The sequence below is a fragment of the Idiotropiscis lumnitzeri genome, chromosome 12, assembly GCF_059441095.1.
Source record: "Idiotropiscis lumnitzeri isolate Australia: NSW breed Sydney's pygmy pipehorse chromosome 12, RoL_Ilum_1.0, whole genome shotgun sequence".
NCBI lineage: Eukaryota > Metazoa > Chordata > Actinopteri > Syngnathiformes > Syngnathidae > Idiotropiscis > Idiotropiscis lumnitzeri.
The window spans coordinates 6,939,152-6,953,325 of NC_142402.1; the positions used below are offsets into that span (position 1 = coordinate 6,939,152).

Here is a 14,174-nt window from a genome sequence, read left to right on the forward strand (position 1 = left end):
CGTGTTTTCTTCACACAAGAAATCCAAATGTAAAATATATCAAGACTGAATAAATTACTTTGGGTGATGAAGATGATGCAAATTCACACATTTCCATTTTCAAAAAGAATGGCGGTGCGACTTTTAATCTAGATATTGCATCATTCAAACTTAAATTTCATTAATGTGAATCGCACCGCCCGAGGTCACAACACACACACACACACACTCACACACCCCACCCTGTGGATTACTTTCCAAAGGGCTATATACGTTACATACGCTTATAATATGATCAAGGATCGTGACATTATGGTGTCCAGCTGTGAGCAGCAATGTCGAGTCAACCTTTTCCTCCTCTACTTCAGTTTCCAAGATGAAGTAAACAGAGAGTAATAAAAAGAAGCTTTTAAACAATGACCAATTGTGCCGCCAAACGTGAATCTGATAGGCATCCATGACTTGGCGTTATCTCCCAAAGGTGAAGCTATTTTGCCAAGAGAAGTTCCTCATTGTTGCTTCTCTCACAGTATCTCCAAAGTGACGAGGAGTAAATGAAGGCTATGTCCTAAAAAATGAGCAAGACAACAATCCTGTTCAATCATTTGAACAATTACCAGCTAAGTGGTGATGTGGAAAGCATGAAAATGCGAGCGGAGTTTGCACAGCCTGTCCACATAAACATTAGCAGTTTAGCCGCTACTAATGAGCTGTGCAGTCAGTTGCCCAAAACTGCAGCAATCATAGTCTTCTTTCGATCAACACTTTTGCAAGTAGCAATGACATCAAACGTAGAAACATAAAAAAGTGGAGACTTTTCTTGGTTCATTATCTTTTTCATTTTGTTTATAATGTGAATGCAATGTAATAAATCATGTTGAGGGACTCGCTACCTACTAGAGATTTTTCCACTAAAATTTCTGAAACTTTTGCCAGACTTCAGTGAACTAAACACAACTGAGGAAGTTATCCATGTTTAATTTTATTAACAGCTAAACCTTTGCATAGTTTTGCTTACTATACTGAGTGCTCTACTCATACAGTACATGCAGTTTATTTGTCTTTGTAAGGGCAACATTCCCCAACAGTCCCCACTTTGATACTCTGAAGTTTTAAAAGTCAGTGAACTCAGCTGAGGATTATTGAGTACATTCATAGTAACTTTCCCGAAGACCGATCTCAGCGACCCCATCGCGAGTCACAATTAAGACTAACCCAATTACTGTCGGTTCTGAACACCCTAACACAATGTATTCAAAAATAATTGGATGCCGAAAAATGAAGCTGGCAATATATAGCATGAATTCACTGTTAATTTACACATAACTAAATTATCCAAGCACTAGACCTTGCTAGCCTATGAATAAAGGGGTTGTTTGCAAATCCCAGCTCTTTGACATCAATAAACCTTGGCCTCCTTACACAGATGGCCGTTGGTATGCAGGAGTGATAGCGCTCAAGTGAATAACAACCTCTGGTTTAAATAGCATCCATCCATCTTCTATACCCATTATCCTGAAGCATTGCTGAGGGTGGGAATTCAAAATTAAGGTTAATGCACATTACACAAACCTGATGATACTGTGCAAAATATAAAATGTTGAAAACACCTTGATGATGCTGTGTGATTCTACATCTTTACAACTACAATATTAAAAAATACATATGAGCACGGTCTAATGCAATCTGGACGCGAAATGGACTGCGGCGTCACATGTCATCATGCAAGACCTCTGCAAGACTTCATCTCATGGAGTCATTTTTGTAATATACAGCATTACTTCCACAGCTGTGGTTTTGCTTTCTCTTTGACTTCTCCTGACATACGAACGAAGCAATGTGCAATACAATGGACCCTTTTTTCATGGCTTGCTTAGGTCTAGATATACGCATGTGTAGAGTTTTCTTTCTTTTTGTATTTTGCTCAATTTTGCGCCGGTCGAATTTGCCATAACGCCGCATTTGAGTCTTTGTGTGCTGTTGTGGGATGAAAGTCGATTTTTCCCAGCCAATGTGAATGGTGTTCCTCATTTGCATCAAAATGGGAGCATGGGCACAGTGGATGCCCCAACCTCCCACACGCACAAACATACACGCACATGCAATAGTGCCGGTGTTTTAGAATATTTTTTCAGATGACAACGATGATTCGGACGGATTGTCCCACGCTGGTGTCATGAAATAAATGAGCCACTTATAACCACTTCTATCCACTTGGCGCCCAATTTCTCCATTGTCCCTGCACAAAAATGCCGATATGCCCACAAAGCGCAAACTACTTTCTGTCACCAAATTATCAGGTGCGCCGGGTGTGAAGCTGCTGCATGGGCTGGTACATGGCAGATGAGAGCAATACGGCTCCAAGCAAATCACTCTCGATTAGACTTGCGGTGGCCCGTTTTTACGCAGAGCGCACAGGCACCAGTCTGCCAGAACAAGGTCCACTGATTTGAATATCATTCATCCATCTATATTTTTTTACACCACTTGTCCTCATTAAGGTCACAGGTGACTTGGAGGCACCTCACTCTGGCCGTGAGGCGAGGTACATCCCGGACTAGCTGCCAGCTAATCGCCGAGCAGAGATATGTTGACAAGTTCAAATATATGTTGTTGAATTCAGTCTTGTTTTATGTGGCAGTTATTCAGTAAACCCCATTGGGAGTGACAAATAAATGCTATGCCTCCTTTGCCAAGTTTGAATAAGGTTGTGTTTATTTTTTGCATGCTGGGGTGAAAATATAGAGGTTGTATTGCTTCTCTATTTTGCAGATTTTCACCAAGTGGATCTGGAACATTCAGTCATCCCTAGCAATAAATAGAGCTTCACTGGAATTTGATTTCCATTCATTTTAATTGGGGAAAAAAATAAATAAATAAAATAAAATAAATGTCATGACTAAAGTCCATATCATGATGATCACTTATTATATTTGTCACTTATTTTTAAAATTTACTTTCGAAATGAGAACAACTTGAGTCAATTTTACAAAACATCTATTTGATCTGCTTCTGTGGCCAGCGGGTTTATAATATATTTCCATTGAAGGAAGTCAAAAGCTAAAATAGGCATAGGCGGATGCTCTCCCATGCATTACCTAACTGATTTCTGTCCGTCACCGTTCGCTAGCTTTAACATGCTGCCCCAGCACATCAGCAAACAAGATCCCACTGGCCACTGCGGACTCTTAAAACACCCTCAACATCGTCCAATCTAAGTTAATTGACTTTGGCTACCTCATAAAAAAAGAGGGACAGTTCAGTGTCCTTGTCCAAGCAGAGTTCATTTATTCTCAGGTCGCCATTTTCCTCTATAAGGTTGTGACACCCACATTCTCAAGTTAACCTCAACTCAATTTTAGCTTTCACAACAGCTATAGCTGGAAACAAAACACTTGACACTTACATGAGATCAAACTATAACAATAACACAAACATTACAAACCAAAATCCTTTATAACGATAAGCCTCCTTTCACCAGTTGGTCAGCGATGTTATGATCACAGTATGTATGACGTCACTTATGTAAAGAAGAACCTTTAGCGTATGTTGGTGAGTAACTTACACACATTTAGAAAGGAAGGTAATTGGCATAAAAAATATTGTGGTAAATTCAAAATAATCATGTTGTCTTGAAATTAACATTGACCAGTCATTTTTGCAGTTGCTCTAATAATAATAATAATAATAATAATAATAATTAATCTTATTATTATTATTATTAGAATAATAATAAGATTAATTATTATTATTATTATTATTATTATTATTATTGTTGTTGTTACTATCGTCAGTAGTAGCACAGGGTGGAGTGGTGGTTAGAAGCTCTGTCTTGAATTTTGTCTTGAGATATTCTATGGTGCTTTCCTGTTTTTTTCTCCTAGTACTCCAGGTTCCTCTTACATCTCAGACAGTCACCTAACCGAGTTGTGAATGTGAGTGTTAATGGTTGGTTTTGTCCTGTTATAGCAGTCCTCATCTTATACCCAAAGTCAGCTGGGATAGGCTCCAGTTAACCTCCAACCCTGATGATGACAAGCAGTATTGATAATGAATGAATGCATAATATTAATCTCATAATCTTACAGCGCTGTTTTGGATGAATCTCTAACGTCTTTTTCCTGCAGTCTCTGCATCTCTTTAACCCACCAAAATTGTGTTGACTGATCATGAATTATTCCATGAGCTTCATCCCGAAGTGTGAACTGTACACAATTCTAAATGAAATCTGCACACATTGTAGCATTGAGCTCGGCATAGAGATCTGCGGTGCTTAAGTGCACAACCTCAACTTTGTCATATTTTGTTGTAGCTGAGCGGTTGTTTCACTTCTGTATTACTTTGTTCTTTTCCCACATTTCCACCCAATAAGATTTGCAGTTTTTGTTTCCGCTCATATTTCAATGAAGTCTGACCTCGCTTGTTTAGTATGGCAGATCCCAACCAATTGTCCAAATGAAAAGCATCAGCTATTTTCTTCAAACTGTTAATCTATTACAAATGTTTATTCAAATGATCTAAAACATAAAAATATTATTATTTTGAAGAAATGCAAAGAAGGGTCAGGGCTTGATAATGAGTCGCAGCAATAATAGATTTATCATCATCAAAATGTATTATGTGCATGTAATATATATTGTATATAATCCATGTGCATAAGCAATTTTTTGGGGGAAGATTGTGCTTGAGTTTATGTCATTTCACTTATACGCACAAAGAATACGTCGGGCTGGTCAAACACGTTGCGGCAGGCCAGCTTTAAGGGGGAGACATGAAATTCATGGGGGAGGTTTGCAGCTCTTGCAGTTGCTTTTATGAAACTGGTTCAAGCGACTCTCTGGTTGCCAAAGTTAATGTAATGTGTCCCTCCTCACTTGCTGCACTGTGATGGGCCAGTAACCATCTAAATGTAAAATGTCGGAAAATAAACGTAACCTAATGTCTGAAAATTGTCATTAATAGTAACCATAATTTATATTGGTGTCTTGTTTATTCTTTGCTTTTCTGTATTTTATTTTCTTCTGTTCCGATGTGGTCCCTGTTAGCGGCATCCTCTGTGGTTGCAGTCTGCGGCATTTCTCCTACATATTGTTTTCCTCTCACCTCGGGGATACCTAATACTTTGCTATGTCTCGAAACGATCACTTAATACGTATTGTGTGTTGCGGGTGTATGTGTGTTTGCTGTAGATGTGAGATGGGTTTTTGTAGATTTGTTGTTTCCAGTGATTGTTTTCATTTCAGTAGTGCACTTTGTGTCGCATTTGTAAAGGATGAAAAGTGCTATATAAAAAAAAAAAAAAAAGGATTTGATTTGATCTGCTCCACTTGGCCCACTTACGCATCTCCGACACGCCGACAAACATTTAGAGAGGTAGATGAAGTCAATCTGTTTAGGAGGCTGAATTTAATAATTCAACAAATGTACTTTCATTTTTCAGTAAAATGAAAACCCATGTGAATTATATATCCAGAAAAAAACGATCATCAAAATACAGTAAAGCGTTTTCTTTTTCCTCTCAAACTCATATATCTCCTTCAGGAGACTGAGCTGTTCATCTCGCAGAGCACATGTAATCTTTTTGCTCGGGGCAATAAAGGGAAAAGAACGACCAGTACTCTGCAGGTGTTCTGTGAAAAGAAAATGTCTGCATCTTTAACCCTTCAGAGACTGAATCATAAGCACCACTGCAAACAATATTGTGAATGCTGCAAATATCAACATTAGGATATAGAACTGGGGTAATAATAGAAAAGACAATAAAGTGTCAATGCTGCACCATTTTTTTTTCTTTTTGAATGGCTGATTGGCTGCTGTTTTATTCTTTTGATCCAATTTCACACTTCACATGCTCATGATTTTCTGCCTGCATCGGTGTGCACGCTTCCTCCTCTAAACGATTTGTAAGTCTATTAGCTCCTAATACAATTCATAGAAACAACCCACAGTTGAGGTCATTTTTTAGATGAGATTTTTTTCCCGCCCCATAACCAGGGAGGTATATGACCACTACACACCCAAACGTAGTGAAACAAAAAATGTCAGTCATGGCCAAGACCTAAGGCCAGACTGTAAAGTATACTGATGATTGTATAAACAATTTATTTTGCGACAGTGAAAGTGCCAATAGCCACTCACAAATGAAGCAGATGTTCCTCTTTAAGTACAAGTATAAGATGAAGCTGCAATTTGGGCATTCAGACAACAATGTTTTCTGACTGATATGAGATGTATCGATATAAGGCCCAACATTTTTTTTTTTGAATGATACAATCTGATACCATGAAAGTGATTTCGATACAATATCCCCCCCCCGTCGTCACGGCCGTCATTCACACCGTCCTCATTGGTACGGCATACGTCCCACCCACCCCCACAACGCCATCAACTCCCACTTCTCAGCTCTCTATGTGTTTTTGGGCGTGCGGCTGTCATGCAATGAAAAGTTGTTATCGACGGGCTGTCATCCCAGAAATTCTTTTTAAAAAATTTCCAAAAATCCTGATAGCCACCCTGCCACAGTAATTTGATTAGATTACGTTTGCATTTTTACGTAAGAGAAAAAAAATGCCCAAGACAAAAAATGTCCATTCTGCCAAATGTAACTTTTATTTATCAAGCAATTAATGATGGGTCTTTTCTCTTTTGCGGACATGTTCACTCATCTGGTTGAGTGATTTGTTGCTATAATCAATACAAAATGCCAATATGTTTTTTTTTTCTCTTTTTCCAGAAAAATTCAAATGTGACTTAGACAGTTAAACTATGTGGCTGACGATATGACCACTATGATTTTCCTAAATCAAGAACTCTATTGGTGCTGTGCATCATATTGTGGTGTTATCTGTAGATGTAACCGTGTTAGTCCAGTTTTTCATTCATAGTGTTAATAATTCAAGAATTCTGTGATTAATTAGAGAGCCTGAACACTCCTGAACATAGTCTACTCCGAAAGTGACCCTAATATTTTTCTTTCACTTCAGGTGTCTCTGATAGTGTAGTAGTTTACTCCGACTGACTTCAGAGTAGGCCAAGTAGGTTTAGTTCCCCTCAATGAATAGTGTTGCATCTGTGCGTACTTTAGATGAATGGATGGATGGACTAATTATATTATTTTTATCTATAATTTGATACGTGTCTCATCTTCTCACCTTTATTCTCTTATTGTTAATAATTAAAGGTAACACAAATTTCATGGCAAAGAAAAAGTGAACGTTAAAAAAAAAATGAACCGTTAAACTATTCACACAATTTGTCAGATTGATATTGGTTGTGGTTTTTTTGTTTTGTTTTGTTTTGGTTTTTTTTGCAGGCTAAAAACTGCACAGAAAATGCATGCCGAATTTTATTGTGTACAGGAATATATGAACTGCATCTTGCTCAGAATTTACAGTAAATAAAATCAATTTGAAATGCTCACTAAAAGCACAGATGAAGGAATTATATGTGGTAATAGATTGCAGGCAATAGAAATCTGTAATAACTCACAGCCTATACTTGCAATGCTCTCATGATTTTATTTTTTTTCAGCATTAGTGTAAAGATGATAGTCGGGTGGTCTGGCTGCCTCAGAGTGAGAATTATTCTCGTTACTGTGTCCCACTTTTATTCTGACAGAATTGTTAATACAAAGGACAGTGCACATGTTTATTTTAAACTACCTAATATTGTGGCTGGGAGTGATTCCCAAGTTCACGATGAGTTTGTTTTTGATGTTTTGGTGATTTATATAACAATATAGTTACCTCGTATTTTGTTAGAAAGCCACTATTGTGGTGAACTGATAGCACAAATGTTGATAGTCAATTTAACGTTCTTGAAGCTTATTAATTCATTTGCATTAGTCATAACAGTAACAAAGCTTCATCTGAAAATAATCTATATCACACCTCATATTCAGACAGATGCTTATTGTTTTGTTATTTTAAATGTGTTCCAGTTGTCAATAAGTCTAAATAAGACACAAAACCAATTCATTTATATATTTTCGACATCATGCACTTGTGTATTGACAAGCACTGTGCCCCGCTTCAAAAAGTGCTGTTGCTGAGTTTGTTAATAAAATTATTTAGCGTCCTCAAGATTGCTTTCTTATGTTGTGGAGATGAATTACATTTTCATGCAAATTTATATATTTAAAAAAAAATGTAAAATACAGAATTAAATTGACATTAACATAGTTAGGTTTTCCTTTTCTTGCTAAATCATCTTAGTCAGGAAAAAAAACAAAACAAAATAAAATAAAATCAGTGGGATGTTATTTCAGTACACCTGGGCATCCATTGGATTAATGTTGAGGAAAACTGCAGGGGTTTTTTTGCAGGTCGCAATCCCATTGTACTTCTTTGGAGGGGACAGAGAGAAGGAATTACACGATAATTTGTGTTTTTGAAAAGAAGTAAGTCATGTGATACGCTGCTCATGAGGACTTACCTTATTCCTTGTTTTCATCCTGATAGTTTGTCTTTGCTTTGCAAATTGTTCTGAAAATCCAAAGGAAGAAGTTTCAAAACATTGATCGTGCTCTTATACAATTGTACTTAATGTTTTAGACGTGCTGCAAATAATTTTTCATCATGGTGTGATCTCATTTGGGTGGCAGATGAGCTAGTTATAATTATAACTATAACTGAGACTCGGTTCTATATTGGAGTTGAGAACCAGGTCACACACACGCGCAGGCATGCAAGGTTACAATTAGGATTGTTTGGCCTTTACAGAAATCTGCTCTTGGAGAGTATCATGCTCATTAAGAATGTGATGTGAATAAATGACAACTTACTATGTTTCCACATTCTCCTCGCGGATATAGCCAAGGCCACAAGTAGCATGAATGAAGCAAACATCATCACAGACTGCACGGTGAAACTTAAACATAGACACAAGCATACCATAGTCACAATTTGTCCAGCTTGAAAAGGGAGAATGTCTGAAGAAAACAATTGTGAAAATGTGTGGCTACTTTCTGTCATTTTCAATCAGATGAAAGTGGACTTTCTCCATCGTTCTTACCTTTGACGGATCCAACAATCAGTTGTGATGGGTTTGGGGAGATCTGCATCTGTGACAGGCTGGCTTGCTGCAACTAAGGAATTCACCGTCACCGCTGCTGCTGCTGCTGCTGCTAATAAAAACAAACAGTGGTGAGTTTTTAAATTAAGTATTTCATGCAGTCTCTGTTTTTAGTGTTGACATGTCAGTCCTTCAATTGCTATGTGCCTCAACTATTTCTCCAGTAACACATTATCTAAACACACGCTCACAAGTCACAGCATCTACAATGTTTGCTTCATGACATCAATGGAAGGGTCATTGTGAAGAATGCAACCATGCTTGGCAAAGGTTAATACACTACGGTACCTACTAGGCCTGGGACTAATTGCATCAAGCTGACTGAATGCTGTCAAAGTAAACACTGACCTTAAAGGTCATTTCATTGTTATTTTCATAATCGGTAATAAGCATTTCGGTTTTGTTGATGAATGACACCAGGTGTAGGAGTAGGAATGAACATTTTGAATGAACATACATAATTATATAGAGCTGTTAGTTTCCAGATAGTTAGGAGGAGGAGCAAGTGCAGTCGTCATGGCCAAGGATGTCAGAGAATAATTTCAGTTTCCTTGAGGCGAGCAATCAGTATTATCGGCTCCCATTCAAAACGTGTTTTCAAAGATGCAATAATGTTTAGTTGTTTTCCCTCTCCATACTGATAACATTGGGTCATGTAAAATGAGGATTTCCGGATTTTATTTTCTGGAGTCGTGGTCATACATTGTGCTAGACTCTAGTCACCTGGAGCAAAGATAATTTCACACTTCTTGCTATGATAAAAGGGCACAGTGGATGACTGATTCGCAGATATGGCTCCCAGTCCTGGGTTCAAATCTGGGCTCTGGCCTTGTCATGGTCTGATTTTGTTGTTTTAGGCTTTTTGAATTGTGTCATGCTTATTGTGTCGACCTTTGTTCTGTGGCCATCTCATGTCCCTGTTCCGGCGGCGCACTTCCTGCGGCCGTCTCCAATCCCTATTCTGGCAGCGCACGTCCTGCGGCCGTCTCCAGTCCCCATTCCGGCGGCGCACATCCTGCGGCCATCTCCAGAACCCGTTCAAACGGCGCACATCCTGCGGCCATCTCCAGTACCCGTTCAGGCCGTGCACGTCCTGCGGCCGTCTCCAGTCCCACTTCTGGCGGCGGACATCCAGTGGCTGTCTCCAGTCCCCGTTTCGGCAGTGTACGTCCTATGGCTGCCTTTATACTCTGTTTCGCCGGCTCGCACCCTACGCCGCTGTTGACTCCTGACAAGCCACTGTACTGGCACTGTCAGGTTCCACTTATTTGTCGTTCCGGACAGCCACATGACAACCCGCTAGTCTGGCTGGACGCCCACCTGAATAGCCCCACAAAGACGTACTATGCTGACCTGCAGGACTGATCCCCTTGGTGGGTTGTGATCCCGCTTCCTGGCCCGCCTCCACCCACCCTATTTTTGAGCTTTATCAGTTTGGGACGTCAGGGATACGTCCCTTAAGAGGGAGTACTGTCATGGTCTGATTTTGTTGTTTTATTTTCATGTTTTCCTTGCGTATCTGTCTTGTCATGCTTATTGTGTCCACCTGTGTTTATTTACCCAATCAGCGCCCTCCAACCCTTTATGTCTTGTCCAGGTGTTCCTTGTTGTCTTGTCAAATTGTTTGTTTGTATTTAGTTCCCTGCTTCCTTTCTGTCCTGTTCAGTTCATTGTCTACTCTCGCATGTCCTCTGTCCCATCTCCTCAGTCAAGTCAAGTCAAGTTAGTTCATGTCAAGTCAAGATGCTTTTATTTGTCCTACTTTTCTAATGTTTGTTTGTTACCTTGATCCTTGCTATCCAAGTATCTTGAATGTCCATTTTTATTTCTTTCGGGAATTAAACACTATTTTAACCATTCCCTCCTTCCGTGCTTCTTGTCCTCCTCCTCGCACATCTCGATAGGCCTTCCTGGGTGGAGTTCATGTATTCTTCCCATTCCTGCGTAGGCTTTCTTCCCGCATTCCAAAAACATGCGTGGCAGTTTAAACCAAAGTTTTATATTTTCCTTTAGGTGTGAATGTTTCTTTTTTTTCTGTGTCTCCTGTGTACCCCGCCTGCTGGAATAGGCTACAGCACACGAACAGGATACTCTTAAGTGGCACAGGGAATGGATGGATTGCTATGATAAATCAATGCTGTGCAGGGTTGAAGCCAGAACCTTTTCAGTGGGGTGGCCAGCGAACCACAAAGCTCTGGACCTGATGCTGCATTAATAATGCACTGACAATGCCAAAATAGCTGAATCGCTATCCCAACAGTTGAGTAGCTTTTTTTTTTCTTCCAAAAATAAGTTAAATGATAAACGGTAGATTTCATTTTTGGTTAATATGTGTTGAATGAATGCACATTTTATTATTTTCATTTTATTATTGCGCCTCCAAAAGCCTCTAGGGCTTTTAATTTTTTGTTGTTGTCCTAACACGAATTGCAAAATAAGTAGAAAGACCAAATAAAAATAGCCATAGCAAAAAATAATCCCCTACAGGTATCATATTTTGTTAAAGTACCAACTAAATTCTAGTGAGATGTTAAAAATAAATTGCAGAGCTTTACATTACCTTATGAACTACTTGCCGGTGATGTGATTTCTGTCAACTTACTAGTTGATGGTCGGTGTAAGACCTGCACATGCACTGCAATCTGCTGTTGTCCAGCCGAACACCAATACCAGCCCATATCTCTCATCTGCAGCTTCTTTATGGTTATGGTCAAAGTGCCACTTTTGTCATCACTGATGGCCACGAACTTGTCTTCGTAGCCTCCCTCAGCACCTGTCACCAGGCAGGAGCTTGAGTCTCCACTCCTACACCACTTCTTCTCACTCTGTCTGTTGGTGAAGGACCAGTGAGTGAATGAATGATTGAAGTGCTCTAAGCACATTTTTGTTTGTGTGCAAGTATAAATATGCTTGATGTTTGTATGCAGCTTTTTATGCTGCCCTCTAAAACAACCGGTTAATTACTCTAACATTTTCTGCAATATACCACAATATTTGTTCAAGGTAAAATGTTTTTCCATTTTTATGTTAATTATAATCACAGTATATTGCCTACTTTGAGTTTAAACGGTCAGCACTTGAATTTATTTCATGCAATTAATTTTTTTTTAGTAAGAGTAATATGAGCGACCTGTATCTTGGACTATAGAGACACTGAACTGTGACGCTACGTCCCTCCTCCTCAATCATCCTGCCATTCACTACAGACATTCCTGCAGAAGAGAAATGAAATTTCTCTTGCGATGAAAAAGCATAAAAACGATACTGACTAACATGCTGATATTAAAATGCATCCCCCACTCACCTGGAATGACTTTGATGTAAGTGAAAGCACGGACATCAGCCTCCCAAAATCCACCGAGCTCCACACCACACATGTACCAGCCAGAATCTTCCTCCGTTAAGTTCTTCATTATCACTGTGAAGACCTGCTGGATCGGGTCATCGAAAATACTTACTTTGAACTCAGACTGGTTGTCAACGAGGGAATCATCTGTACGGGCCAAGCTTGTGCAGAATTCCCTCATCTTTCCTCGACACCAGTACTTGACATAACTGGCATACCGAGGCTCATAATGACACGGGAGAATGAGGGAATTGCCCTCCAAGACTGTAAACTGGCCCTGGGTCACCAGCCCGCAAAGAAGTCCTGATGGACAAATGAAATGTGTTTTAGTGTTGCTTTAACTTTAACTTTCACCAGTAAGGCTGCAGCCACAAGACAATGCACGATTAAGTCAATATGAATTGTGCCTTACTACTTTTTTTTTTTTAACAGACAAACAAAGGAGGCTTTTGAAGACTTGAAAATATGAGCACAAAATAAATCAGCGCTTAAGATTTTTTATATTTTATTTATTTATTTTTTTCGAGAACGTCATCGAATTACTGTGGGAATGTGACCAAGTATATTTGTAAAGGAATAAGAAACATCTTTGCAACCATTTCTGGTTGCAGAAAAGAAACAACCGTTAACAAAAGTCTGACGCAGAACAATTTGTCTTCTCACAATTTCTTGCTCGCCAACTTAAACAAAAGAAAAAACATTGTTCCAAAAAATTTGAAGTTACCTGGCATCCATGGCAAGATGCTGAGAAGGAAACAGATAACTTGCTTCATGTTTTTATTTGGAATGCTTCTCGATCCAAATTCCTCTTTCGATCCAAAGTTTGTGTTTCTCAGTCTGCAGGTTCCGCTATTTCAACCTCGCACTGGTCATGTGACAAGTTGGATCCAGATGTTGCATGTGTTAACCACATAGATGCCAGATGAATCTTAACGCGCGGCCTGACGGTTCGGAGAGCTATCTAAATTATGGGACTACTTGACGACGCCATACATCATTTTTATAGCGCAGACCAGGAAACAAGTTCAAAATGAAGAGCACTGCATGTGAGCGAAATGTCCGAAAGCTGGAATCAGATAATATCGCAGAGATAAATTATTTGTTACATTAGAACAAGGGTCGCCAATTCCTGTCCTCGAGGGACGCTTTCCAGCATGACATGATTCCAATGATCAGGATCGTTATCAGACTGCTGCAGAGCATGCTGATGAGCTGATCATTTAAATCAGCTGTCTTAGAGGAGGGAGACATTGAAAACTTGCAGGAAAGTCACTCGCAAGAACTGCAGTTTGTCTTCTCTATAAGTTGTAGTTTGCAGTCCAAGTCCTTTTCCCCACTAGTGTGAGTTTAGTTGCTTTGACCTTGATAATTTGGAACTCCTGTTTATTTAATTTATGATCCACCCTTCGACTTTTTATCGTCTTTTTGTTCTTTTTAATTAAATACCTTTGAGTGCAGTGTGTTCTCGCTTCCCTGCATTTGGGTCCTCCTCCATATCATGCTCTGGCTCTCAGGTTACTTGCTCGGAGGAGGACCCAAACACAGGGAAGAAGGATTGCGCGGGGGGAAACTTGATTTAATTCCTACTAAAAAAAAAAAGGCAAACAAGCTACTGGGGGGTACAAAATATGTACAAAGAATCAAGCTAACAAAATAACCACTTGTCTTCGACTTGACAAAAAGCTACAATACGTGGCACGGACGAGAGCAATAGAAAATGCACAAGACGGCAGACAATTGAAGGAGAAGGACTGAAAGGAACGAGGGAACTAATTAC

The 14,174-nt window shown here is 39.3% G+C and overlaps 1 protein-coding gene across 2 annotated transcripts; it reads right to left on the minus strand.

Moving 5' to 3' along the window:
• Positions 1 to 6,565: 6,565 nt before the first annotated feature.
• On the minus strand, positions 6,566 to 13,400 carry pigr (polymeric immunoglobulin receptor). Of its 2 annotated transcripts, none has more exons than XM_088311781.1 (7): positions 13,122 to 13,400; positions 12,356 to 12,700; positions 12,182 to 12,263; positions 11,654 to 11,880; positions 8,992 to 9,094; positions 8,762 to 8,847; positions 6,566 to 8,462 (listed from the first exon to the last, which is right to left on the minus strand). In XM_088311781.1, exons 1-7 carry the CDS (start codon positions 13,168 to 13,170, stop codon positions 8,383 to 8,385), a joined length of 972 nt encoding a protein of 323 aa, XP_088167907.1. In that variant the 5' UTR covers positions 13,171 to 13,400; the 3' UTR covers positions 6,566 to 8,382. The 2 variants fall into 2 exon arrangements, with proteins under 2 accessions (XP_088167907.1, XP_088167906.1); XM_088311780.1 differs by having other exon boundaries at positions 8,992 to 9,097; positions 13,122 to 13,396.
• Positions 13,401 to 14,174: the final 774 nt, after the last annotated feature.

Excerpts from the sequence above, each read along its gene's own strand:
- pigr (XM_088311780.1), bottom strand. The coding sequence starts at position 13,170 with ATGAAGCAAGTTATCTGTTTCCTTCTCAGCATCTTGCCATGGATGCCA. Across the intron at positions 11,881-12,181 it reads CTCTATAGTCCAAGATACAG|ACAGAGTGAGAAGAAGTGGT; the intron begins GTCGCTCATATT and ends CTTCACCAACAG. Across the intron at positions 9,098-11,653 it reads CTTACACCGACCATCAACTA|CAGCAGCAGCAGCGGTGACG; the intron begins GTAAGTTGACAG and ends TATTAGCAGCAG.